Source organism: Catharus ustulatus, chromosome 26 (genome assembly GCF_009819885.2).
Source record: "Catharus ustulatus isolate bCatUst1 chromosome 26, bCatUst1.pri.v2, whole genome shotgun sequence".
Classification (NCBI taxonomy): Eukaryota; Metazoa; Chordata; class Aves; order Passeriformes; family Turdidae; genus Catharus; species Catharus ustulatus.
Window position 1 is genome coordinate 5,935,174 of NC_046246.1, and position 27,421 is coordinate 5,962,594.

The 27,421-nt window shown below is 54.0% G+C and overlaps 1 protein-coding gene across 1 annotated transcript; it reads right to left on the reverse strand.

The window, feature by feature from the left end:
• Positions 1 to 1,022: 1,022 nt before the first annotated feature.
• RNF19B (ring finger protein 19B) lies at positions 1,023 to 26,565 on the reverse strand. Its single transcript, XM_033080623.1, has 10 exons — positions 26,481 to 26,565; positions 12,979 to 13,649; positions 7,364 to 7,569; positions 5,208 to 5,352; positions 4,651 to 4,813; positions 4,130 to 4,244; positions 3,584 to 3,724; positions 3,227 to 3,434; positions 2,221 to 2,352; positions 1,023 to 1,806 (listed from the first exon to the last, which is right to left on the reverse strand). The coding sequence occupies exons 2-10, from the start codon at positions 13,536 to 13,538 to the stop codon at positions 1,329 to 1,331; spliced, it is 2,148 nt and encodes a 715-aa protein (XP_032936514.1). The 5' UTR covers positions 13,539 to 13,649; positions 26,481 to 26,565; the 3' UTR covers positions 1,023 to 1,328.
• Positions 26,566 to 27,421: the final 856 nt, after the last annotated feature.

The following is a 27,421-nucleotide window of genomic DNA, read 5'->3' on the forward strand; positions in this document are numbered from 1 at the left end:
ACAGGGTCCCTGTGGGGCTCCTTGGAGCGATGAGGAAGCTCTGGGAGGGCAGCTGTCCCCAAATAGCAGCTCCAGGGCTGGGCTCTGGCACTTCGAGGACTGACTGTGGGGCCGTTCCCACTCCGTAACCCCCCCCCCACACCCATCCTCACCCAGAGCCCCTCCCAGCTCCTTCCCCGACCCCTCCCGAGTCCCTCAGCTCCTCTCCCTCCCTCCGTGCCTCAGTTTCCCCTGCAGAGGGCAGAGATGGAGCCCTCCTGTTGTGATCCCCACGCCGGAGCCGGACTCACCCCCTTGGCACATCCTCACCGGGCCAGGATCAGGCCAGCAGAGCCCCTCGATGTCCCGGGGGGCTGCCCTGCCCTGTCCCCAGCCCCCGGGCACTCGGATCCATCGGGGTCTGGCAGGTGGCAGGACCGGGACACCGGAGCCACCCCGAGCCACCCTCCTGCTGCTCCAATTCCTGTCAGACCAGCTCCCCGGGACAAAGGGATAACTCCACCTTCCCCTGCGTGTCCCACCCCTGCCCTCCCCTTGCTGCCGAGCCAGCAGCCGTGCCGGGACATGCCGAGCCATGCCATGCCGTGCCAATTCACCATTCCCTGCTTCCTCATCCCCCTCCCCATCCATCCCGTGCCAATTCACCATTCCCTGCTTCCTCATCGCCCTCCCCATCCATCCCCACGTCCCCAGCACAGCCCAGCAGGCTGGGACCCAGCCAGGCAGGTCCCAGGACACATGGGGAACAGTTTAATCACAGGGACAACTCTGGTTCCTGGGACTTCTCTGGGCACTGTCCCCAATGTCCCACCCGAGCCTCAGCTCCCCCACACCCAGAAGTGCTGGAAATTTGCCCTTTTTTCCCATTCTTCCCCTCCTTTCACCTGTACCCAGCCCTGCTGCACAAGGAGAGGGAGAAGAGAGACCTCTCCCCAAGCTTTTGGGAACAGCATTCATGTGAGCAAAGGCAGCTTTCCAGGAAGATTTCCCTGCAGCTTTGGAAAGGATGAGCTGGATTCAGGTCCAATGACAACCAGAGTCTTTATTCCAAGAGTCCCTTAGGTTGCAGATGTACAGACACACGTACATATTTACACTCTTACACACCTCACAGAGTTTGAACCAATAAATTAAAACAAAAAAGAGGGCAGGGAAGGTTTCTTTTTTTTTTCCTTTGCTTTTTTTTGTAGGTTTTTTTTTTTTCTGTCACGTAAGAAACATCAACTCCCCGAGGCAAGGCTGGGGGAGCCAACTGGAGGATGGCAAACAGAAACCAACAGGGACACAACCCCGGCCCAGAAGCTGCAGCGACAAGGAGCGTGCTCAGCTCACACTCTGGCTTCGATGCATTCCAGCTGAACCATCTCATCCAGCCTGCATCCCTCAGCTTGGGCACAGTGGCTCAGGTGGGCACTTGGGCTCTGGGCACCTCTTGCCCTGGGGGTCTGTGGGCAGCCTGCTGCAGTCTGGCACAGGGGGGACTCGCACTCGTCCGAGGTAATGTCCGGCACGTCGTCCGACTGGCTGTCCGAGCTCTCCAGGTCGCTGCGGATGCTCTCGGGCTGGGCCAGGGTGATGTCCCACGTCTGGCTGCCAATGCAGTCCTTCTGCTCACAGTTTTGGTGTTTGCAAGTCTGCTCCTGCTCTCCCTCCTCCTCCTCTTCCTCCTCCTCCTCCTCCTCTTCCTCGTTCTCGGCCATCTGGGTGTGGACGTGCAGGGAATCCTCGGTGCTGCTGCCGCTGGTCAGTTGGTAGTGACTGGGTTTGGCCTCAATGTCCACCTGGATCTCCATGTTATTGCACTCCCTGCAGGAACAACCACCCTCAGGTTACTGGGAGCGGTGACTGGGCTGAACTGGGAGGATCAAACCTCCAAAACACGAGCAAGGTGCTGCTCACCACCCCACAGCTCGCTGCTAACGGAGCCAAGATCTCCCCCAGGCTGAGCCAGAAAACTCCAGAGTCTCCTCAAACTGCCAGAACAGCCCCTGAGGGTGCTGGGCTGCAGATCCCCCTCCAAACCTCCACACCACACATGGAGGTGGCTCCCAGACTGTCCCCAGCCCTCCTCCCGTGCTAGGAGAAGGATCCCTGGTGCAAACAGAGCCATCCCAGCACCCCCAGCAGCGCTCAGAGCCTGCATTTCTCCAGGACTCCATTTCTCCATTTCTCCAGGATTCCCTCCACCAAGGCCCTTCTCAGCATTCCACCTCCTCCTACCTGTCCTGGGGGTTGTAGGAGCTGATGATGGAACCAGCCATGGCTCGGGTGCTGGCGTTGTCGCTGATGGCCCCCAGACTCACCGAGTCCTTGGGGAAAATCTCCTTCTGCACATCTGCCTGCACTTCCAGCCTGCAGGGGAGAGGAGGATTCCTCAGAGATGCACCAACCCATCCCTGCTCCTCATGGGGAAGTAAGAATCCCTGTGAGCTGGCACAGCTCAGTGTGACAGGAGTTTAACCCCGCTGTTTGCTCTCTCCTGGTCTCATTTTTGGCTCCATTTAGGCAGAGCCGTCCCGATTTCCATGACGGAGGTAAAGCCGTGTTTACATCCATGACTCACACCATTCCTGTGAAGAGCTGATTTCCATGGATCTGCACAGAGCCCTGATTACATCCTGGCTGCCACATCAACACGTGGCTCTAATTACACAGCAAACTGACTCACAGGCAACTTAGGAGAAAAACTGTGGTGTAACCTCCTGACTTGGAGAACCCTGACCCTGCTGGCAGAACAGGAAGCATCAAAGCCTCCAGGCTGGGATAACAGGGCTGGAATAGCTTTAAGCAGGGCAGGCAGGAGCTCTGTGCTGTTCCAAATTAATCTGAAGCATCAGCTCTGTGGTCTCAAGGAGCTCAGTAGGGATCTGCCCTCCTTGCAAGAACTAGACTGGCACTGACTCCAGAAACGGAATCATGGAATGGTTTGGGTTGGAAAGGACCTTCAAGATCATCCAGTTCCAACTCCCTGCCATGTTCAGGGACACTTTCCCTAGACCAGGCTGCTCAGAGCCCCATCCAACCAGGTCTTGGAACATCTCCAAGGATGGGGACCCCACAACCTCTCTGTGCCAGTGTCTGGGGTGGTAATTCCACAACAGACCAAGGCACAAAAACACCACGACAAAGCAGCCTCACTCACCCCCCTGGAAATCTCCCTAAAAAAAACCCCACTCATCCTACAGAGGCCTTGGGACCTTCTCTGCTTTCCCCCCAGTGCAGTTACCTGCTGTACTTGCCCTTGCTCCCCGAGAGGACCCCCCCACTCAGGGTGCCCCCGGACAGGGCGGCGAAGCTGGCGGTCTCGCTGTAGTTGCCCTGGATGACACTGAGCCCGTCTGCGGGGCTGCCACTGGTGCTCAGCACACTGGTCAGCCCCTCAATGCTGCTCTCTCCAATGCTGGGGTTCTTCAGGGCTCTCCAGGCATCGGCCACTGCGGGGAAGGAGAGCACAGGGGTTGGGATTGGCGGTGGGAGCGCTCGGCTGTGATGTCTCATCTCGGATTTGGGAGACCTCAGACATTCCATTACAAGAGGCAACAACAAGAGCATTTTGCTTCACCCCCTTCCCATCAGTTATTACCTGTGATGGGTCCATCATCTTCATCAAACTCGATTTTCACCCCCTTTCCATTGGCTGTGCTGACCCCACAGCCACCACCCCGGCACAGCGAGATGGGCACGACCCCGTAGACGTAGGCCAGCATGATGGGAACCCCAATTCCTGGAGAGGAGGAGGAGCTGGGTTAAGGGGAGCTTCAAGATGTGTTGGGCAGACAGAACACATTTTTTATTGCCTCTCTCAGTCATGTTTTTGTTGCTTTTTAAGGTCCCAGTTCAGAGTTTTGCAGACAGACAGTGGAGGAGCCCTTTGTGCTGAGTGGGGGAGCTCCAAGAGCATTGAACCCCCAGGACATCAGAAACCAAAACATGACAGGACACAGCTCTGTGTGACAAGGGACACCAGGATGGGCTGTGGCACAGCCAGCCCTGTGAGACAGAGCATTGAGCCCAAACCCACACGAATTGCAAATTGTCCTTTGGCCACCCCTATGGCACAGGGCTGGGCCACCCACTTGTCCCAGTGGCTACTGGGGCAGCAGAAAGGGACAGAGCTGAGCCCACTTACCAACACTGACAGCAGCAATGACTGGGGAGGCAATGACAGACAAGGTGACCCCCCCAGTAATGGCCAAGTTCCTCTTGTGCTTGGAGGTTTTCTTCCCCTCGTACCTGCTGTGGATCTGATGGAAGAAAAAGCACCAGGTGAGCACAGCAGCCACCCAGGGGACATTAAGGAGTGATTTTACAGCCTTGCCAGCTGCAGAGCCTCATTTTGAACACAGATCTCTGCACAGAGCAAAAAGAAAAAGAAGCAACCACAAGTGCAGGGCTGATGGGCTCAAAAGGGACCCCCTGGGTCAAGGCAGAGGCACAAGAAAAATGCAAAATGCATTTGGCAGGACTTGAAGGGCCACCAGGGCTATCAGGCACCACCTTCCCCCTGCCCACAGAAAGCCCAGGAGATAAGAGAAGCTTTAGAAGAGAAAGCTGAATTTGGGTTCTATGACAAGATCCACCCTTCCTATCAGCTCTGAATTTCTGCTGAGCACAGAGAACACCCCAAACCCCTGTGCCCCCCACACTCACCTTCCTCCCAACATACACAGGGATGCCAATGACCATGGCAGGGATGGCAATGCCAGCAATGAGGGAAATGCCCACAGGAGCTCCGATCAACGTGCCCAGCTGCCAGAGAATCTTCTTTTTACGACTCCATGGCTTTTTTCCCCAGAATGTACAGCCAGAGGGGCTTCATGGGAGGGAAAAAAAAATGACACTAGCACTCCAGTAACTCCTATAAGCTCTGAGAACCCCAAGTTCAACTTGCACATGAATGAAACCCAAAATTTAGGAAGAAGGTGGGTGACACAAATAAGTTTTCTGTCTTTTTTTTCCCCCCACAGAACGTGAACATCACACTATTGGGTTTATGTTTAATACTCCAAGAGCTCTCAGAAGTAATTGCATCAGGAGCTTTGTTTGGTGTGGGAAGAATGAATGTAAAATGCTGTAAAGTGTGAGCAGAGTTATCTCTTTGAGTCAGAAACTCCAAAATTTTGTTGAAGGAGGAGGGTGAAAGCCCAACAGGGGCAGTGAGCTGCTGCAGGCAGCCTGAGAGAGGCAGGTGCTGCTGCCCTGCTCACCTGAGGTAATGCAGGTCTGAGATCTCCTTCATGCAGAGCCAGCAGAACTCGCAGCCACACACAGCACACGTCATGTGGTTGCAGCTGCCGTCGTTCATCTTGATGATGTAAGCGCTGCAGCGTGGGCACGGCTTGATGTCATCAGCTGAGGGGAGGAAAGGAGGAGCTCAGATGGGATCTCTGCTCTCAGAGGGAGGAATCAGCCAGGGCACTCTCATTAAGGATTGAAATCCTTCAGCAGAGCACCTTTACTGCTCACATGGGGTGGTGTGTTTTTAATTTCATCTCAGAGAAGATCATTTTGATGTGGGGTGTTGTGTCTTTAATTTCATCTCACAGAACATTATTTTGATGTGACAGACCCCACCAAGAGCAGGGGCTGGGAACAACAGCCACTTTTAAAAGCTTGTTCTAATCTTGAATGGGAAGTACTCCAGAATTCATGCTTAAACACAGGGAACAAGTCATACCTGCCCAGCACAACTGAATTGCTCCATGGTGATTCATGGGCCAAGAACAACACAACAACTGGGAGAACAGGCACTGGAGAAACCCCAAACCTGGCCTTTAGGGGAGCAGGGGCTGCAGCCACACACAGCTGCAGAGGCTGCTGGCAGAGCAGGATAAGGGGCTTTTATCCCTTCCTTAATTCAGGCATCATCTGACCGTGGTTATGCAATGGCTGTGCCGTGGTTCAGGGCTCTGCTGGCCCCTGCAAAGCTCAGCAAGATGAAATCCAGCTGTGAGCCCAGCTCACACCTTATTAATCACCAGGTTGGATCCAGCACGGCGGGCTGGGGAGAAACCACTGTCTCAAAAACCTCCCTTCCCGTGGCTGAGTGCCCTTCCTGGCAGGGATCTGTTAACAGGATAGGAAAGCTCATACACTGGGTTTTTCTGCTGGCTGGGGCAGTAGCTGTGCTGTCCATTCTAAACTGGGGCAGGCTGGACATCAGCACAGCACTAAGTCACTCCAGAACCACCCACGGCAGCTTCACACTGAGTGAATTAATGTTTAAACTCCTCACACAGAAGGAAAAACAGGGTATTTTGTTTGGGGGTAGGGCAGGGCTTTAAAAAATGGCCTCACTGCCCACTTCCAGAGTCAATACAGTTATTTTTAAGGAACACAAACTCAGCAGACACAGCAGCTGCTACCAGGCAGAGGAGGAGTTCTGTGGGTTGGCATTTTTTTGGTACCTGCCATTAGTAAGACCTGAGAGTGCACAGAGCAGAGTTCCCCACACTCAGCTGGCCATGAATGCTGCTCTTCACGACAGCACCAGGCAACTTTGAAGCTGCAACAGTAAAAAAGTGACTGCTTGTTCAGGGTTTAGATCAGCAAAAAAGCGAGAACATCCAAGATCAAAAGAGCCACAAGCAGAGCTGGGGCGGATGAGGGGAGCTGCTGTGACACAAAAGGACCCAGAACACATCATCACCTACTGATCTGCTGGTGCTGCTGGAAGAGATCAGATGTGTTCTAACACACAGGAGGAGGGGAAATGACTCTGAGTTTCTCAGCTGCTGGAAACACTCAGGGCTTTGAGGGGAGGAGGTTTGCAGAGGTGCCTCCTTCTCAGCACACACACACACAGAGCTGAGCAACCAAAAAATCAGGGTGTGACTCTGGGGCTGTCCTGTGCAGGGCAAAGAGCTGGAGCCTTGTGGGTCTGTCCCAGCTGGGGATGTGTGGATGATACAATTCCTCCAAAGCCATCTTCCCCTGGAACTTGCTAGAATAGATAAGGTTTCCTAGATACAAAGGTTGAGCCAAATTCCTTAAGAATTTGGTCACTCTCTAACACTTTAGAAGATAATTGGTTAGAAATTAATTGGTGTAATTGGTCAGTTCACCTTTAGAACTTCTCACTTACATTGGATGCTGTTCTCTGTGTAAATTTTTATTGGTTGTAGTTTGAATCCTCCCTGAACCTACAAATATGATTCTGAGAGATCCCTGCTTGACCACCCTTGGCACGAAATAAAGATTCTTGTGGAACTCATCAAGTAAGGCCTCCGTTTTTCCTCTGCTGATGAAATGTGAGCTTTTCTGAGAGACAGCTACATGTTAGCACTCTCTGGTCCTGGCAAATACCATCAGGGATTGAAAAAGAAAAGTCACAGATATGCTATAAAAATGGACAAATCCCTACCTGGGCCGGACTCCTGGCCGTAGCTGAGGCCGGACGTGTGCTTGGTGCGGACGCGCAGGGTCTGCGCCCGCTGCTGCCGGGCCATGTCACACGTTTGGTTGGGGTGCCAGATCTGCTTGCAGTGGTAGCAGAACTCTGTCTGGCAGCCCTCCCTCTCACAGGTCAGCTTGGGGCAGCTGGCACAGCCGTAGGCGATCACCGCGTACCTGAGGGAATGACAACACAGAGTCACCGAGGGAGGGTGGTTTGGGTCAGGGCAGCACAGCCAGAGCTACCTCTCCATGTCATTCCTGATCCCTGGGACAGCAGCATCCACTTGGGTCAGGGCAGCACAGTCAGAACCAGATCATTCCTGATCACTGGGACAGCAGCATCCACTTGGATCAGGGCAGCACAGCCAGAGCCACCTCTCCATGTCATTCCTGATCAGTGGGAGAGCAGCATCCACTTGGGTCAGGGCAGAACAGCCTGAGCCACCTCCCCCAGCTCATTCCTGATCACTGGGACAGCAGCATCCACTTGGATCAGGGTAGCAAAGCCAGAGACACCTCTCCATGTCATTCTTGATCCCTGGGACAGCAACATCCACTTGGTTCAGGGCAGCACAGCCAGAGCCACCTCCCCCAGCTCATTCCTGACCACTGGGACAGCAGCATCCACTTGGGTCAGGGCAGAACAAGGACACAGCATCCACTTGGTTCAGGGCAGCACAGCCAGAGCCACCTCCCCATCTCATTCCTGATCACTGGGACAGCAGCATCCACGCCAGACACATTCCTGTGCTCTGCAGGGCCTGAAATTCAGCACTGCTAATTGGGTTACTCAGGGCAGGGACCTTTCATGCAGGCAGCTTGGGATGCTGAGCTGTTCTCTCCTCAGGAACTGCTGGCAGTTCTCACTGGCAGTTCACACAGGCCACATTTGTCTGGCCCAGTGTGCCCAGTTAAATCCCTGCTGTTTCCTCCCAGGATGGGCTCTGGCTGCTCTTTCCAGGCACACACATCCCTCATTTCCTTAGGACAGATCTATGGGTGGATGCTGCATGGATTCCTCAGCTGACCCAGTCCTGGGTGCTTCTATCAATGGAATGATTCCAAAAAAGTGGAATAACAGTTCCATATGTAGCTAAGTCAACAAGTGAGCTCCTGATGAACTCCTCAGAGCTTCCTTTTCCAAAGAGTGGTGAAGAACAATGCCCTGCCTTTGGAACAAGCCAAAACTGGATTAAAATAATCAAGACAGGAGAGGCCAAGCTCAACCAGCTCACTGTGACAGAAGTGTGACACTCCCAGAAGGAAGTGTCCTGTGTACACAGCAGCCTAAGCAGCATCACCAAGCAGTGCAGCAGAAATCTGAGGCTGTTTCCATTGGCAGGGGCTGACATGAGCAATTCCAGAAGTGCCTTCAACACCCATACGGCAAAAGGGTATTTTTGTTGCTCATCCTCAGTATTTTTGTTAGTGGTCAGAGGAAAATAACTCCAATTTAAGGTTTCATATTTAGAGCTGGTGTGGCTGGAGTTGTATTTGCCTCTTCTTCTCCCAGGCAGCAGCGTGAGAACCACTGAATGTGTCATACCACAGTGATTCATATCCCGTGGGAGTTTTGAGCAACTTCATCCTGCCAGGCTACGACAGCATCGCCAAAGAAACAACATCTGAGGGCTGGCAGGCACGACTGCAGCTCTACCTGTGCATCCACACACCTGAGCACAGCCAGCACCTGAGCCCAGCAGGAGGAGGGATGGGAAAAACCATCCCTGCAAGTGTCCCATGACTGGATGAATTTTAAGGTCCCTTCCAACCCAAACTCTGTTCCTGTGTGATAATTCTGTGATGCAGAGGGTTGGGAGGGATGGATTTGATTCTAAGGAATATCCCACTAAATTTTCTTACCCTCCAGCCTGTCCTTGGCAAAACAGAAAGGAAAAGCTTCATCTGCCCAGCTGTGTTGTGACACTGCTATTTTCAAACCATACCAGCAGCCTAGGAGAGCTCAGTGTAATATATTAAGCAACCCCACACTCTAAATTAACTCCTCACTCAAAATGTTGGGTTTTTTTAAACACTCAAGAAATTAAACTCATCAGCATTTATATTTTATTGCTGGAGCTGAAATCACAAATATCATGCACAAGCCCACAGCTGTGGGGAAAGAAGCTCCAGGATTGTCTAGTGGAGAATGAAATAACAAATTTCCACATCAAGGTCAATGAGAAAATGGGTTTTGAAGTGAAATGCTGAGGAATAGTCATGGCAGGACCTGGATGGGCAGTGACCTCTGTCACACTGCTGCCCTAAATGGCCATTTTCAGGCTCAATCCCAGCAGATAAGAAGTGAAATTGAGTTCTCCTCCCTGAGTTTTCCCCACAAAGCAGTGGGAGTGTTTTCCTGAGCCCCCAGGAATTGCACAGCTCCGTTTCCAGCCCCCTCCTTGCATGGCCACGAGTTTCCTCTGTCCCTCCTCCTGCCCATTCACGGATCTCAGCCCACACAGCTCCGCTTTCTTTAAAGGTTCTGTTTTGCTCCCAAGCTTTTGGGAAGGCTGACAATCACTAGGCAGTGATACCACCTGATTGTAGCAAGGGGGAAAAACAAAAAAAAACAAAAAACCAAAGCTGCAAACACAGAAAATGATTTGTTTTGCAATTGATGGCGCATCAATTGACCAGGGTTTCTATGGCAACACGCACTGGTGTTTGTGTTCTCCTCCTCCTCCTCTGGGCAGCACAACCAGGCTCTTTCATTTAGGAAACACTGAGGGATGTCAGGATGCTTTTAGGGTCCTGCAGGTGGGGGTGACACCCAGGGTCACACCCCAGCTCTGCACACCTCGGTGATGCTGGAAATAATAAAATTTTTAGCATTTTTTTGTTGTAACTTCACTCAGGGGTTTTGATTTTGCCCAGGGGGAGGGGAATTGAAGTTTCTCTTCAAAAGCTGGGTGAGGCCTCATGAGCTGGACATCAACAGATCAGGAGGAGCCAGAAAAAGGCAGAGAAAATAAACAGACATTAACACACATCAGCCCTGGTGAGGCTGGAGACACCTATCTGGGAAATGATCAATAAGAGAACCAAATGAGGGCTGAATTAGCATCGAAGGGATCAATAACCAATAGGAGAATAAATCATTGTGGAATTTAGGACCAATGAACGTGAATTTCTTTGGGGTTTTCAATGTGAAAAGGTAAAAAAAATGAGCTGGGGTAGAAGGATTTTCACTGCACGTGTGGATGAAATGATTTCTGTTGCACATCCTGGCCAGAACAAAGTAACACCTTGATTCTCTGACACTGAAATGACGTTGTTGGAGTTTCAGTTGGGGTGACAGTGGTGGGTGACATCCAGTGCCGAGCATCACTCTGCCATCCCGTACTCCAGCACTACTACAGCGGGGAAAGCCCGCTGTAAATAATTCATACCCTGATTTTACATAAGCACAGCCACACAAGCTCTGCTGGGAAGAATGAATAGGGTGATTAATTCCTCTCCCTGCCGGAGGGCTGATTCCAACAGCCTTTGTTCCAGCGCTACAGACACACCAGCAGCGTCCACCAGAGCTGTCTCCAACATCTCCAACAGCCCCGGGGTTGCTTCTTGGCTCTTCTGGGCAGTTGGGAGGAGGATGCCAGCATTTCACCTGGCTCATCCTGCTCCCTGACTAACCAGGGAGGAGGTTTTAGCTCAGAGAAAGAGCCGTGTGTGGCAGCAGCCTGCCAGAACCCCTCCAGAGGAAGGGATCAGGCTCTGCTGTCACAGAGACAACGCCCTCCGCTCTGGAGCTGGCTCCTTCAGCCAGCCCGGGTGACGTCGCTGTTTGTACACCTTGTTCTGGGCACAGACAACATCTCAAGAGTCGGGGAGCTGAGATTCGGTGAGCAGGAACCGGATTTTCTCCAGCCAGCTAGCAGCAGAGGCATTCCCCTGCTCTATCTCCCTGATCTTATCCCCAGCGCTGCTGAAATATCGAGATCTTGCACTCGATTTGGCTTCGGAAAGGAGCAAAGGTGTTGTTTGCTGTTAACTTCACCCTCTGAAGGAACAAGCCCTCATACAGGGTGCTCAAGGGGCCGTGAAATGGGTAACCCGAGCCAGGTTCACTGATTTGCATAGGATGCCTATTACAAGGCTCTGATTAAATCTTCACAGTCCTCCCACCACCTTTTCCATTCCGACTACTAGGTCAGACTTTCCTTTCATGTGCTCGCTACCCAGAATTGCCATCCAAGCTGAGCTGTAGCTCAACTTCACAGCACTTCTCTTAAGTTCCCCGACAAAGCCCTTTTCCAGGCAGCTTTGGCTCACACCCAAAACAGAAACCTAACAGAAATCGTTTACAAGAAAAAGGAAGAGAAAATGAAAGCAACACGTTCGTAACTACACAGTCATCAGGCTTGGCTGGGCTGACTCCTGGACAGACAGACAGACATTTCCTCACTTGGGCAACGGACAGTGAGTCAACATCACTCCTCTCTGCCATGTATTCACGTCCTCATTGGGAAAAAGTGACTGTTTATGGTTCCTTCTTCCCCACTACTGGAGGCTGCAGCGTTGTCCCCATGCACTGTCCCCAGGACTGGCAGTGAAACACACAGCTGGGAAAGTCCACACTTACCATTTGTGCAGAAAAAAAAGAGGTTTCTGTTAAATTAGGGAAGCAATGGCTCTGCTAAAACCCCCTTCAAGTCATATCACCCCTACACGGTTTGTCTGTGTTTTCACACTCCCCAAGGTCAAATCTAGAGAGTTAATAGGGATAGATGGAATTTTGGCACCCAAGGCCCTTCAGGACACACTGCAGGTAAGGCAGGGCTCTTCATGGGACACAGAAGGACCAAAGTGTAGCAGCAGCACCTAGCGAGAGTGAGCCAGCCCTCCTGTGCCATCCCACGTGGGGACAGGCAGGACAGCGAGTCCCAGGGCCATCCCAGCTGGGATGCCACCCGCAGGACCTGCTGGGGACAGGCAGCAACCCACAGCGGGTTCCACCTCACCCAGCTATCCCAGCACGTGTTGGGGACAGGCAGCATCCCTGCAGGGCGGGATTCCACCTTCCCCAGGACAGGACAGATGGGACACCCTAAGGAGACGGCAGGATTCTGTGCCAAGCTGTCCCAGGATGGATGGGACAGAGGGTTCCTCATTCCCCAAGCTGTCCCAGGATGGACGGGACAGAGGGTTCCTCACTCCCCAGGCTGTCCCAGGATGGAAGGGACAGCACCCTACGAGTTCTCCACTCCCAGGCTGTCCCAGGATGGAGAGGACAGCGGGTTCCTCACTCCCAGGCTGTCCCAGGATGGAGAGGGCAGCGGGTTCTCCACTCCCCAAGCTGTCCCAGGATGGAAGGGAGAGCACCCTATGGGTTTCTCACTCCCCAAGCTGTCCCAGGATGGAGAGGACAGCACCCTATGGGTTTCTCACTCCCCAAGCTGTCCCAGGATGGAGAGGACAGCGGGTTCTCCACTCCCCAAGCTGTCCCAGGACGGAAGGGACAGCACCCTACGGGTTCCTCACTCCCCAGGGAGTGACACAAGCAGATCCCTCGCTGCTCGCGCTGTCCAGGGACAGAGTGACAGCATCCCACCGCCATCCTCGTCCCTCCCCATCACTCACCCGCAGTCGGGGGCCGGGCACCAGCGGCAGTCGGGGTCGGCGGCGAGGCAGCGGCGCAGCATGAACTCCTCGTACTTGGCGACGAGGTGCGGGGAGTCGCGGAGCAGGCGGCGGATGTCGGCGGGGTTGAGGCGCTCGCTGCACTCGGGGCAGCAGATGTTGACGCGGGACTCGGTGATCTCGATGCGCAGGTACTGCCGCAGGCAGGCCCCGCACGATCGGTGCGGGCACGACAGCAGCCGCGGCGCGTTCTCCGCCGGCTGCCGCACCAGGCACAGCGGGCATTCCAGCTCCTCCTCGCCCTCCGGGACCACCGGAGCCTCCTCGGGGGGCGGCGGCGGTGGCGGCGGTGGGGCCGGTGGGGCTGCGGGGGGCGGCGGCGAGGCGGCCGGGGGTGGCTCGGCCTTGGCGCGGCGGCGGCCGCCCGCGGCGGAGGCGGCAGCGGCGGAGAAGACGCTCTGGAAGGAGAGGCGGCGGCGGCGGCCGGGCTTGGGGCACTTGGCGGCGGCCGAGTGGATGGATGAGGAGCGCGGCGACTCGGAGTCCCGCTCGGAGCCCATGGCGGTGAGGCTGGCTCGGCGGTGTCACGGGCGGTGAGGTCCCAAGTGGAGGCAGCGGAGCAGTCCGGGGGCTCCGGGTGTCGCGTCCCGCCGGGCGCTGCCTCGGCCGCGCTGTAACGAAAGCGGCGCCGGGGCCGGGTGAGTGCGGCCCCGCCTCGGCCCGCCCCGCAGCGGGCGCGGCCGCCGCCGCCATTTCGGTTGTGGGTAACGCCCCCGGGCAGTCCCGGAGTGTCCCCGTCCCCGTCCCGCGGCTGCGGTGTCTGGAAGTGGCTCTGAACCGTCTCAGCGAGGTAGAGCTGAGCGTGCAGTCTGCTTCTGGGATGCCCTCAGTGCCCCCATCTCCCCTCAGCACCACTGCTCCCCTCAGTGCCTCCTTCTCCCCTCAGCGTCATTTCTCCAGTTAGCATCTCCATCTCCCCTCAGCGCCATTTCTCCAGTTAGCGCCATTGCTCCCCTCAGTGCCCCCATCTCCCCTCAGCGCCATTGCTCCCCTCAGCGCCTGACTCTCCTCAGCATCCCGGTTCCATCAGCACCCCCGATTCCCCTCAGTGCCCCCATGGCCACCGTGCCACCCGTCTCCCTTCAGGTCTCCATCTCCCCTCAGCGCCCTGGCTTCTCTCAACACTCAATTCCACTCAGCACCCTGATTCCCTCAACGTCCCATCTCCCTTTGGACAACACTCTGAGGCCCATGGTGCCATTCCTGGGGTGTCCTGTGTTGGACTCAATGATCCTGGTGGGTCCCTTCCCACTCAGCTTGTTCTATGATTCTCCCTTCAGTTTTACATCTTTTCTTCAACATCCCTCCTTCAGCACTGCCATGGCTGCTTCACCCAAGCCTGGAGCGGGGGAAATCCCCTGGCTGAAATGTGCAGAAAAAAAGGTTTCTATTTTAAAAAAACCCTGGAGTATGCTTTTTAACATATTTCATCAGAAAGGGGTGTCTATAACCTCAGTAGCCCCCTCTAAATCCATCCATCCCATGCAGCACCTCATTGTGTGTCCCTCCTTGATAACGTTTCTGAAGATCACGTAAAGATTTACTCAGCTGGGAACTCCTCCCTGAGTGCCAGGTTTAGAGGCACTGAAACTGCAACCCACATTCTCACTGCACTCATGCAGAAAGTTAAAAGCCTCCGCTTCCTTCCAGGGTTCCCCCGTGCCCAGAGGGGTCTGCCAGCCTCACATCCCATCCAAAGGCAGATAAACTAACAGGAAAGACGCTGCTTCTTATTATGCAGGGGCGGTGAAGCAGAAAGATCTGCTGTGTCTACGAAGAGCCTCTTAAATCAGCACAGAAGGAGCTGCCTTGCCTTAGACTGTCAGCTCTGGCTGGACAGACTGTGGTTATTCATGTGACAAGTGTGGCTCCATCACTGTCTCCCAGCTATCACCATTCCTGAAATCGTCTCTCTCAGCAAAGCCTGTCTGCATGATTATTATTACCAGGATCCTTCCAAGAGCTGGGATGGGAACAAGGAACCAGGATTTTGCTGCTGGTGCTGCTGGATTGCTGTAGGCAAAGACCCCAGATCTGTGGGCACAGTGGGGATAATGATGACACTTCCCTGTCTGGTGGGTGAATGAAGGCACAGAAGGGGCACAAATGAAGCTTCCTCCTCTCCTAAACGCCCTGCAGCAATCCTGCTTTTCCCTGTGCTCCTTCTCCATTAATTCTGTGCCTCCCTTACTGTTTATCCCAAGATGCCTGCTACACCCAAGTCCTTCCCCAGAGATTGCATTCCCCAGACATTTGTCAGCTCTTCACATTCCTGCCACAGCACACAGGGCTTGGGACCAGCTGGAAGTTTTGGACCACACTTAGGTTTGGCCTCAGAGTGGTAAATTCCTGCCTGGGATAAAAAACCCTGTTAATTAGCAACTTAATTTGGCAAGGGCCAAACAGCTCTGCTCCAAGAGAAGCTTTGAGGGTGTCTGTGGAGCACATTTTTCCTGAGCTTGGGCAGGCATGAAGATTTCCTTGACACTTGTGGTGTGGAGCTCCCAGAGGAAAAGGACCCTTTTCCGTGGGAAAGGAGGGCCAGATGAAGAAGGGAGAGTAAAACAAGATTATATTGAAATGAACTCCTCCTGGCTGAGACAAGCCAGGTATGAGGCATCTTCAAATGGCTGTCGCTGCCCATCTGTAGCAGAGACTGTCTTGCTTTGATGATTTCACCAGAAAAATCACACTCTTGACTGAAATAGAGAAACCTGCACAGGACTCGTGTGTGGGACGGATCTCCCAGACAGCTCTGCCAGCTCAGCCCTACGTCCTCTGCAGCACAGAAGCACAGAACTCTAATTGTGGGAAGGTTTCAGCTCAAAAGCTAATGTGAGACAGGCCTGAATTACCAGTAGTGCAGACACAGAGAGACAGAGAGCAAAACCATCTGGAGCTGCTATGAAAGGACGGGCTGATGGGGCAGAAATGACTCTTCATTGCCTTATATGAGGAATCACAATAGCAGCAAGGCTGGGGGAGGCCAGGGTAAATCAGAGTGACTTCAGAGCCATCTTCCCTGCTCCCAAGCTGTGCTGAGCTCTTACCAGTGGTTATGTCTGAGGGAACTCAGTGCTTTTAAGACCCCGCTGTGGTCCAGACAATCCCAGCTACTTAAAAACAAGTTTTCCATGGCTGAGGTGTTTCTTCACGGCGAGTTTCCACAGCTCTTGCCAGGAGCAAAGGCTCCTGCTCAGCGTGTTCCTTACTAGCAGTTTGAACCCGGTAGTTTGTTTTGATTTAAAAAAAAAAAAAACCTAAAAAATCAAACCAAAACAAACAGCCAGGAACTGGAAGGAGAGGGTAGGGAAAGCAAGCTGCCAGGGAGGAAAGGAAAGAGGCTGATTGGAAAGTCACCGGATTGGGAGTGAGATCAGATCAGCCCCTCCCCGGAGCTGCGGGGAAGCTGCCACCAGCCTGACCGTTAAACTGGGGGATATTTGAAAAGATAAACCCAAAACAAACAAACAAAAAAAAAAGACACAGAAGGCGGGGGCGTGGAGGGGGAGATTCAAACGCTGCAGCGAATCATTCTGCAAATCCCAGCTCCAATAGGGAAAAAATTTGCTTTTGCTTACGCTGGCAGAAAGCTGGAAGATTGCTGACTTCCGACCTCGCTGGATTTGGCACAGGCGACTTTTAAAGCTGCCTGAAAGCGCCGAATCCCCCAGGAAGGCTTCCAGGGAGAAGGCTTTGTCCAGACACCGGTTGGAGCCACCCCACTCTGCCCAGTGCCGTTCCCAGCCTGGATGGAGCCGCTGGGGGAGGCTGAGCTGGGCTGGACCTGCTTTTGGCAGGTATTTTTCTTTCCAGAGAAATACCCTCATCACTCACACCCCCAAAAAACCCCTGCAAACAGAGTGACAGCTCTGTCGTTGTCGAGGAGGAAGAGCCTGTGGGTGATGTAATGAAAATTCCCCTTGGTAATTCAGAGAGTGAAAGGAGAGGCTGCGCTGCTGGGAAGGGATTGTGAAACTCAGCCTGCTTGGAGGAACTGGGGTGTGCCTTGCCGGGAGTGTCGCTGCGGTGGGACAGGGCCAAGGAGGCACTTCAGTTCGGGTTTGCAGCCGATAAAATTGAAATTCCAGCTCTTACCACATCGCTTTTGCTCACCTTTCCCCCTTCCCGATTACCCAAATATCACGGGTATGGGAAATACCTGCCTGTTGCTCTCCTCCCTGGCCTGCAGGACACAGGGGGTGTTGAAACAGCTGGTCCAGGACACAAAAGATCCAATCTTAAACCTCGGGAATGCAGGCACTGAGGTGTGAACCCCTCCCCAGCACTCTTTTCTCTAGAATTCCGTGGTTCCCCTCAGAATTTTTCCCATTTTCCCAGGCAGGGATGGGGGTTATTCAAGGGGCATTGTAGAACAGATGGAGTTCAGAGGAAACCCAGCTCCTGTTGCTGCTTGCTGATGAAATGCAGGAAGGAGGGGAGCAGCTTTACACCAGGAATTCTTCCTGGTTTTTGCACAGGGACACTCAGGAATGACTCAGCTCTGGTTTTGCTGGGAAGGGCGAGACCTTTGGCCCTATTAAGGTGGGGACAGCCAGGTCTGTTAAAGGTGCATCAGGATGCCAAAATTCAGATGGCAGTTTTAGGGGTCTGTCTGCTGAGGATCCACCCAGCTGAGATGTGCTGAGAGGGGCAGACAGATCCAAGTAGCACAGAGATGGTTTTAAACCTCTCAGAACCGCAGCTCCCTGCCTTGGAGAGCTGTGCCAGGAGCAGGAGGGCTTCCCCACTCCTCTTTTAGGAGTCCCAGCTCCAGAGCAGGGATGTCAATCTTGGCTTGCCCGAGGCATTCAGCGAGGTTTTAACCCCGAGAGCCCGGAGCTGTGTGGCGAGGGACGCTGAAAATTCGAGGGGAGCAGCTGTGATTGCGAGAACTGAAGCTCATTGGGGTCATTTTCTGCCAGGGCCCCGGGGAAGCGCTGGGTCATAATGACATGCACTGTGATCGTTTGTCAGATGGAGATGTCATTAACAGCCGCTCATGTCTCTCCAGGGAAGGCACCCGTGGATGGGGAGGGCTCTCCCCAGCGTGCACATCTCTGCCTCTCTCCAGTTAGTTCGTGTTCTGTTTGCCTCTCCTGGTCCCCCGAGATGAGTTCAGGGAAAGAAGGAGATGATTCTGCTCGACTCCTCTTTTCTCTGCTGGACTTAACAAGGATTGACGTTCTTTTAAATGAAGAGGAAGAGGCAGGAGATGGGAGCCTTGGGATGAGAAATGCAAGGCTCTTCCAAAGAGGATTTGTTCTGGTTTAGTCTGTGGTTACACCTCCTCTCCCCTCCATCTCCCCATCCCACTCTGCTCCCTCCTAACACCCACACGCACGGCAATCTTCCCCTCCCTGCTGTGACTTTCCGGGGAAGAGGCTGTCATGTGAAATCCTGGGAGAGAGTTAGCACATGGAGCTCTCTGAAAACATCACAACAGGCCTGGCAGAACAGGCCGGCAGCCGGAGGAACTGCGCTCCCCCTCCCCGAAATCCCGAGCGCTCCTCTCACGGATGGGAGGTGGGGAAGGGGGGGGAATCATCTTGTAAGCTTGGGAGCCGCCTACACACATGGCAAATCTTGTCAGCAGCTGATAAAAGAGGTGGGAGGTGGGGAGATTTCGAGGGGGAAGAATGTGGAGGTTTTCATGCCCACGTAGCTCCCCCATCCTGTGTCCTGCAGGGCTGTCACAGGCAGGGTGGCCGCGGGCTCGGCCCCGGTGGTGACACACGTGCAGAGAGGACAGACCCCGAAAAGGGACTCGGATGTGCTTGAGCAGTGACGCAAAGGTAGGGATCATTAAGCAATTGCTTATAATAGCAATCTGACATGCTTTTCCCCTCTACAAAAAGCAGCATTTCCTTTTGTAATAAAAGCACAGGCTGTTCTGTGTTCTTTATTCACCTTCATGCTCACTGAACGGCTTTGGGGATAGAAGTGACAATGATCCCCGCTCTCAAGTCACTCTCACCAGTGACCTGCTACCCTTAATGATGGGGGATTTATAACTGAGGAGGTTTAGCACTGTAGGGTGCTGCCATCAGGATAGAGCTGACCAGATCCCTACAGCAGGAGGAAGGAGCCAGACTCCCTCCTTACCTGAGTCATTAAATAGACAATTAAGTGTTTGGTGTTGGCGTAAACACAGGCAAATTAGTCACTGGAGAAAACCTCAGTGCCTGGGATGGCTGGCTGTGGTTTGAAGGTGGTGGTGACAAATATCTGTGACAGCAGAAGGCCAAGAGGCACGGAGATGGCACAGCATGGCATGGCATGGCTCTGGAGTACCTCCCTGATGCCAGCTGCTTTTTGGGATGCTCAGCATCTTGCATGACATGAGCAAACCTGGCCACAGCAGAGGCAGCAAGATCAAGGTGAAATCTTCAGGAGCACTCATGGAAAGCTAAGGAAGAGTTTGTCCTGCCCTTCAGAGAGCAGATGCACAAGGCAGAGCTCTGGCATGGCCTTGGATTTCTGCAAGGAGAACAGAGTGAGGCACTGGCCTGGTTTCCAGGAAAGGAGAACAGTGTGTCACAGAGAAGGCATTGAAAAGACCTGAGGCTTCTGCCTCAGCTTTTGGTCTTACTCCTGCAGACACGTGGGTGCTTGGGAGTTCAAAAGGCTGAACTGGCAGAGGACAAGAAGCTGCTGGAGCAGAAAGCACAGAGGGTGTCCCTGCTCAGAGATCCCTGCTCAGCTCAGCGTCGATCCCTGACCTTTGAGTGGGACTGTGGGAACCCGAGGTGCACAGGAAGGTTTGGTACAAGGCACTCTCTGCAGTGCCCAGAGCCCCCAAAAGACACTGTCAGCTCTTCAGCAACATCTCAAAACCCCACAGGATCTCTGACATCCTCTCCAGCTGCTGGATCTCACAGCACAGGTAGGGCTGGGCCCACCACACGTTTCCTCCAGCCGACCCACCCATTTCCTATTTTCTGCAGACATGACAACTAGTGAGTTAATCCTGCAGGCCATAAACTAAGCTGTATTAGCAGACACCATCTGTCCTTTTTCATTTGCTGATGCACGACCTATTTTGCTGTGTAGTGGAGCAGGCGCTGCAGTTTCGGGGTTTGCAATGTTGCAGTGTCCCTGTTGCCAGGGCATAATCCACTGCTCACAGGGACCTGCTAGTGGGTGAAAGCTCCAGGGAACTGAGCACCACTGGGACCTGCTGCCATGGGCAGCTGGTGGATCCAGCCTGTCCCTGTTGCTGCTTGGCCTCCAAGGAGGTTTGGGCTTCAATCCCACGAAGCAGCTGGGAAGGGAAAAGTTTCAGCAGAACTTCTGAGAGCACAACTGCCCTCAGCAGGGTCTCCTGAAACTCCTTCAGCAATGGGCACATCCACATTCCCTCACTTGTCAGGAGGTCATGGAGAGAGCTGGATTCTCATCCCAAAGTGGGGTTTATGGGAACAGGATCAGCACTCCAGCCACGCTCTGGCCTGGGGTAATTCCTGTGCTTTACAGAGCTGAGCAATGGCCATCACACCAGCACAGGGAAAGACAGGAAGAGAACTCTTCCTTTACCCCTCTGGTCATGTCTTGGAGCAGTGTGGTGACCCTTGTCTGGGTACAGAAGTACAGACATTGTGAAAGGTCATAAAACCATCAGGATTTTCCAAGCCAGTTATTATTTGACTTTACCAACTCTTGAGGCAATTCCAAAGGTTAGTGCCTTGTTGCAAGAAGCCTTCTGAATTTACCAACTTTTAATTTAACTCAGTGCTGGTGGCAGGAATTTTCCCTGAGTTCTGAAACAAAAAACCAGGAAATTCTGTGGCTGTGTGCTACAGAGTCAGGAGTTGAGTGCAGGGCTGGGTGCTAACACACTCATCTGTTCCTCAGAACCAGGGTGATTGCTGCTCACTGACCTCTGGACTCCCAAAACCAGCCAGAGAATTTTCAGCTTCCTGCCTGACTGCACAAAAGCGGAAGAGAGAGTGGAAGGAATTATTCAAACTGACCTTGGCCTTAACCAGACCACTTCTTTCTGACTTGGCTCAGTTGCATTACTTGGGTTTTCCAAAGAACTTCCAAGTTCCTGGCTAGGATGTGGCCCAAATCCTTCTGTGCCATCAGTGTCCTCTGAGTATCCTGCACTGCCAGAAAGCTGGCCTGGAGTCATTCTCCTTCCCTGCAACTCCTGCTCTTTTCTCTTAGAATCTGGCTTATCTCTGAACCCTGGGGTTTCCTACCCTGAATCTGTGGTAAGTCCTGCACAGTCTCACTGCCTGCAGAGGTGTTTGAATCTTCTGCTGAGCTCTGCACCCTCAGCAAGCCCTGCTGGCTCCCTCCTGCCTTCCCTCAGCTTTGTGGACACTCTGCATCAGATGTGACAAGAAATCCACAGCATGCCCTGGTGTTCCTGCAAGCTGTGCCCCCCATCCTGCACTGGGAAAAGGAGAGCTGGTGTCAGGATCTCTGTGCCAGGAACAGACTGACACTTTGGGCTGTAAATCCCCACCGCGCGAGACCGATCCCAAATTTTCTTCTTTCTCTCTTTGAGCTTTGGGAGGAGAACTGGCTCAAGAATTGTATTGATCTCAGTCCAGGAACAAACATTCCCCTTCCACAGCCCACAGCCTCTCTCTCCTGTGTGTCATGTGAGGAAGAGGAGCAGGGAAGGGCAGTGCTTTGCCAGGACTAGAACGTACCCAAAACTGTGACTTCTGTCAGGAGATGGGAAGAGGAAGAAAGAGCCCGTGTGGTCAGCCCTGGAAAGGGCAGTTCCTGCTGACAACTGCCTGGGGAACATTCCCATTTTCATAACCAGCAACAGCTGTGAAAAGGGGAAAGAACAGTGATTCTGGACCCTGCCAGCAGCACCTCTTGTCTGGGAGAGCAGGGAGAGCTCCCAGCACAGCCCTCTGGCCCCGCAGCAAGGAAAACGTGTGTCATTTTCCAGAGGGCTGAGCCAGCATTAACCAGGTGGGGAATGTATGAGCCTCTCACTCTGAGCATGTGCTTGCTCAGGGTTCCCTTGTCTCAGCTGAGATCTTTCCCCAGTCTGACCCTTGGCTGCCAGGCCCCTGCCCCCAGCTCAGTCCCCCTCTGTTCTCCCTCTGCTCTGCTCTGTTCTCTGCAGCAGAGCAGGGTGGGCAAAGAGAGAGGGGAGCTGTAGTTTGTCCTTCATTCCTGGGCTGGTATGGGGTTTGTTCTGCTGTGTTTTGCTGCTGTCCTTCATTCCTGGGCTAGTATGGGGTTTGTTCTGCTGTGTTTTGCTGCTGTCCTTCATTCCTGGGCTGGTATGGGGTTTGTTCTGCTCTGTTTTGCTGCTGACCCACGCCTTCCTGCCCCCAACCTGATGCCATGACCACAAGCCCATTCTCTCTAACTTCAAACACAACCCACCTTTACCACAACCAGGAAATTCCTCTTCTCCGTCCCTCCTCTCTCTCAGCCTTTGACCACCATGAGAAACACTCATCCCTTTCTGAGGCTTGTCATGTGTGGGCTGTCTTAACCAGTGTTTGAACAAACTGCCCCCTGTGCTGCCTCAGGCTGGGCTGTGCACAGCAGAAAATTGAGTAGGAGGTTTCTGGGGCGATCAGTGTGCACTGAGACCTCAAATGCTTCTCTGAAATCAGGTCCTGCGGTTGCCCCAGAGCATCTTTCTAACAGGGAAGGCAGCAGCCTCTGATCTGCCCAGCCCTGCCATCCCCTTTCCCCTGAGCACCAGGAAAAGTCCAGCGTCTGACACTGAAACAGCAGGAGCTGCCAAGAGCCTCTCAGCCGCCCCTGAGTTACAGGATCCCTCCCTGCAGTCTCTCAGGAGGAGCTGTCAGCAAAAACAACCCTATTTAAGCAAAGCAGAGACAGCCTGGCTTTACATGGCCTCCCTCTGCCTTTCCCTGCTCCCCTGGAATCAGGAATTCTTTGGGAAAAGCCTCTCAGGGCAGCGCTTGCCCCTGGATGTGAGGCTCAGCCACAGCAGCGTGCAGGGGTTCACGTAGCTCTGGGCCCTGCTCCAGCTATTCCCTCCCCTCTTCCATGGATCTCCTGCAGGATTCACAGCCCAGCACCCAGGGGTGCTCCCTGTCCCCAGCACGGTGCCCTCAGCACGGGATGAGCAGCGGAATCGCAGCTGGAGAATCTGGCAGTGGAGGTGGAGCAGAGCCCTGGCCCCGGGCTGAGCACCAAGAATTCCTCTTTCCCATCTGACAGGCCAAGGCTCTGAGCCCTGCCAAACCCCAGGGTTTGTTCCTGCCTTTGGCAAGCAAGGGATGGCAACAAAAGCATGTGCGAGGCAGAAGGAGTTCAGTGAAGGAGGGAAGTGGGTTTCTCTTGGGTCTCTGTGACCTTTTCTGGTTTGGAAAGAACAGAGATGTGCAGAGATGCTCACAATGCACAGCAAGGCTGTTTCCACTGCCCCAGCAGCAGAGCAAACCTCGTGTCCTCCTTCACTCACAGGAAATTGGAGCCCAGAGCCACAGCCCAGCCTTTGGCTGCTGGGGTGGAACCAGAAATCAGCTCCTGGGAGTCGGTGCCTTTGCCTGTTTGCAAGGAAAATTTATGTGCAGCCATGGAACCTCAGCCTTCCAGCCCTGCTTCTCCCTGCTGTGGGATGGGAACAATTCTTATTCAGCTGGCAGCAGCTGAGCCAAGTTGTCTGGGAGTCCATGGACTGGGAGTTATGTCAGCAATGCCCTTGGCCACGAGGACCCCATTGACTCTCACCTCTCTCCTTAGAGAAGCACAGAGAAGGAGTTCTTGGGGCAGGGTCAAGAGAAGGGCTGAGACTCAAGAGTTCAATGACTCCACTGATTTTTCCATGTGCTTCCAGCCCTTACAGCTTTACCTCAGAGAGAAAAAGTGGTGCTGGCAGGAGGAAAGGAGAGGTAAATTTACCTCTGCAGGTAAATCAGGAATGTGCCTTGATCCTTCCAGAGCTGAGAGTCAGGAGCAGGTTTATAGCAAGGACAGAAAAGCTGATTTGGCCAAAGGGATAATATTTCTGTTGGGAACTATTGATTACTCAAGTAACCTCAACTATTTAACAAACAGCTACCTCAGCAGAAAGAAATTTCAGCCTGGCTTTAGGGAGAGGATTGAGGGGTCTCCAGGGTGGCCAGGCAATAGGGGGGATGTGAATTCCCACTCTCCTTGAGTCTCCTTGTTGCCCTGCCTGCTCCCACTGGCACCAGATAAGGAGTGAAAACAAACACAAGGTTTGCCTGTCCTAACAAAGGAAAGGGAAAATGTTCACTGCAGTGGAGTCATGGGTGAGATAGGCTGTGAAATAGGAAGGATTAAAACATCTCACAGGACCTGGCTGAGCTCCCAGGGCCTTCTCTGGACACTGGCACAAAGGCAGCTCCTCCTGATGCTCTGGGTCTCTGCAGAGGCTCACAGATCCATAGAACTTCTCCCAGGAGGGAGCACGAGCTCCCAGTTGCTGTATCTCTGTGTTATTGTGTGCCTGGCAGTGACAGCCTGGGTGGGGACTGAACACACAGGTAACAGAGCTTGGCTGTGGGGCCAGGGTCACAGCAAGGCACTGGGAGCATGGCAGAGCCTCAGCTGCTGCAGCTGATGTGCAGATGCCAGGCTTTGTAATATTCACATGATCATCCCTTTTGCAGTGTAGGCAAGTATGGGGGAAAGCAAGGAGAGCCAGCTGAGCCATGGAGAAGGTCAAGGACTAGGAGGGGGTGACTTGGCCTTTCTGTTTGTGAGAGGTCCTGGTGCCATTCCCACACTGAAATTTGAATAACCTTGGGGAAAAAAAATCAAGTTGGAACGCGACTTTGAAGCAGTCCCACTGCTGGTCATGCAGAACCACAATTTCAAGGATGAAACTGCAGAACAGCAGCGTTAACTCCTCCCTGCACCCTTCCCAAAGTGGCCCTGGGAGCCTGTGCCCAGCCAGGTCCCATTTGGAGCACTGGGGCCCATCCCAAGCTGGCTCCCTCCCAGCACAGCTGCCCTGGGCAGAGCTGAGGGCTGGCACAGAGCAGCTGAAGGGCCCTCCCCTCCCTGCCTGCCCATGCCAGAGGTTTGGAACGCAGCTGGCCCTGCAGCCACCTGGGTGACAGCACTGCCTGTCACCCTCCAAGCTCGGGGCTCCCTCCCCTTGCTCCAGAGAAGCCCCACAGAGCAGCACAAGCTGGTGCTGGTGGCAGTTTCCATCCCACAAGCAGCAGTTTGGCCACCTGGGCCACTCCCAAGTAGTCCCAGCAGACCCAGCATCTGTGCCTTGCTGGGGAAGGGCTGTGCATCACACTGCAACACTTCCCTAATTAAAGCAGATTTGTGCTTCTTGTTGCAATTCCACTCTCAAGCACTCCTGGCTGCATTTCTCCATGGCCCCACTGAGCCACAGCCCCCAGTTGTGCCTCGGGAAATGTGTTGGTTCAACAAAATGGTGCTGACAGGAGCATTGGCTTCTCCTTGTTCTTGGATTTCAAGCAAGGTTTCTACTTTGTGCCTCTTCCATCTCCACCCCCATAGTGGTTTCTGACACCCACAGGGGTCACCAACTCTGGGCTTTTGACCTCAAACGTGTTTTCCTCAGTCAGGTACACACTGAGAATCCTGGCAGGCCAGAACCAGGTCAGCACAGATGAGTGGGGTGCTCACAAACTCATTTTCTGCTTTGCTAAAGCTGCATAACCTGAGTGTAGGTGTAGTGTCCCTACACCCCGCTGCTGTGGGATTGGAGCTGGGAATCCACAAGCAGCAAGGAATGAACCCAACTCTTGGATTGAGAAAAAAGATGAAATTCCCTCCAGGACCACGGGCTAGCACAGCACACAGGTACTGCTGGGTACTGCCTGTCACCCTTGCTCCCTCTGCTAACAAAACAGATCCCGTTATGCAACCCTTGTGCTAAAAGGCAACACGACATCCAGAGAGGCTCCAAGGACTTTGTTATTTTGCCTTCCAGGTCTGCAGATTCCCAGGATCCACATGCAGAGAGCTCCTGGCAGCACCCCTGCACCTGGCTGCCTTCCCCAGAACTATCGGTGCTGCTCAGGCAGGGGAAGTGCAGTTTAGGATTCCCACCACAAACGCGCTGCTGGGCTCGCTCCCAGTGCACCAGCCCTGCTCGCAGCCTCCTCTAAGAGAGATGCAGCTCAGGGAGTCTCAAACTTCTGATTCATTGGGACAACTCTGCTCCCCTTCTCCACCCAGCGCTTCTCTCCAGTCCCTTTATCCCGTTCTGGAAGTGCAGGCGCTCCTGGCTCTTCCCAGTACAGCACCAGTGACACACACAAGCTGCTGTCCTGGGGGAATCATCTGCACCAGTTTCTGCAGCATCCAGCTGGGCTCTGACCTGCTCTCACTGTCCCACGGCCAAGCCCTGCTGTGCCAGCCTGCTCAGGCATTGTATAACATTCCCAGGAGCCATCCCCCAGCACCGCATCACCCCGAGAGATGCCGAGGCAGGCGCTGATCCCACGGAGCCCCCGCTGTCCCCGGGCATCCCTTACCTGTCCCCGGAGCCCAGTGCCGGTGTCGCGCTGTCCCCTCCGCAGTCTCCCCGCTCTCCCTTTCCCACTCCCCTTCCCTCTGCGCCACCTCCCCGTGTGATGTCAGCGCAGCCCGGCCCCCGCAGCCTCCCCAGCGCTCCCTGCCCGCCCCGCAGCGCCCATCGCACCCCGCTGCTGCTGCTGCTGCTGCTGCTGCTGCTTCCCTGCCCAGCGTTGCCACAGCGACAGCAGGGGAATCCCATCCTCTGCTCCTCCACCTCCCATACCTTGCTTGGTATCACCCACTGCAGCTCTTCCTAAAGAGAAGGACAGGGTGACAGCAGGGGACAGCAGCAGGGAGCGCTCGGTGATGGCTCGACATACCTGGAAAGGGGAGCAGAGGCAGCCTGGGGAAGCAGGCTCAGAGCAAACAGGCTCTCACCTCACCGGCAGCAGTTCCACCCGTGTCCCCTGAGCTTTTCCCACCTTCCCACTCCCTCTATTCCTCGCTCCCAGGCAGTTCTTTGTTCCTCAGCCCCACGTGCTCGCTCCTTCGGGGCTGGCTGTGCACAGAGCACCGTGATGGCACAAACTCCCCACAGACATCTCTGCAGCGGCTTCTCCTCGCCCCCACATCAAGGTCAGAGATCAGGTTATTGATCAGAAACTCAAGACCAGCTCCAAACCAGACCATCAGGAGTCGGTGGGCTCATCACCACTAACCACAAATCCACAGTGAAAGCTTTTCCTGCAATCCCTGTCACCTCTGCTTTCGTTGGGAAGGGAGAAGGGCAGATACATTTTTAGGACTGCAGCACATTTTTAATGGAAAGAGATGGCCCAGGGCTTTCATCCCTCCCCCCATTCAAGATGCTGTTTCTTTTCAGCAGAAATATTGCTGCATTAGAGAACAGGTCACTTCCTCTATCAGTGAGAATTCAGTGTCCTATTTGATGCTGGTC

What these genes read in the sequence shown, in the direction of transcription:
- RNF19B (XM_033080623.1), bottom strand. Translation starts at nt 13,538, where the DNA reads ATGGGCTCCGAGCGGGACTCCGAGTCGCCGCGCTCCTCATCCATCCAC. An exon ending in TCAGACCTGCATTACCTCAG is followed by an intron (nt 4,814 to 5,207) that starts GTGAGCAGGGCA and finishes CCTCCCATGAAG; the next exon opens with CCCCTCTGGCTGTACATTCT. An exon ending in TCCTACAACCCCCAGGACAG is followed by an intron (nt 1,807 to 2,220) that starts GTAGGAGGAGGT and finishes TTGTTCCTGCAG; the next exon opens with GGAGTGCAATAACATGGAGA.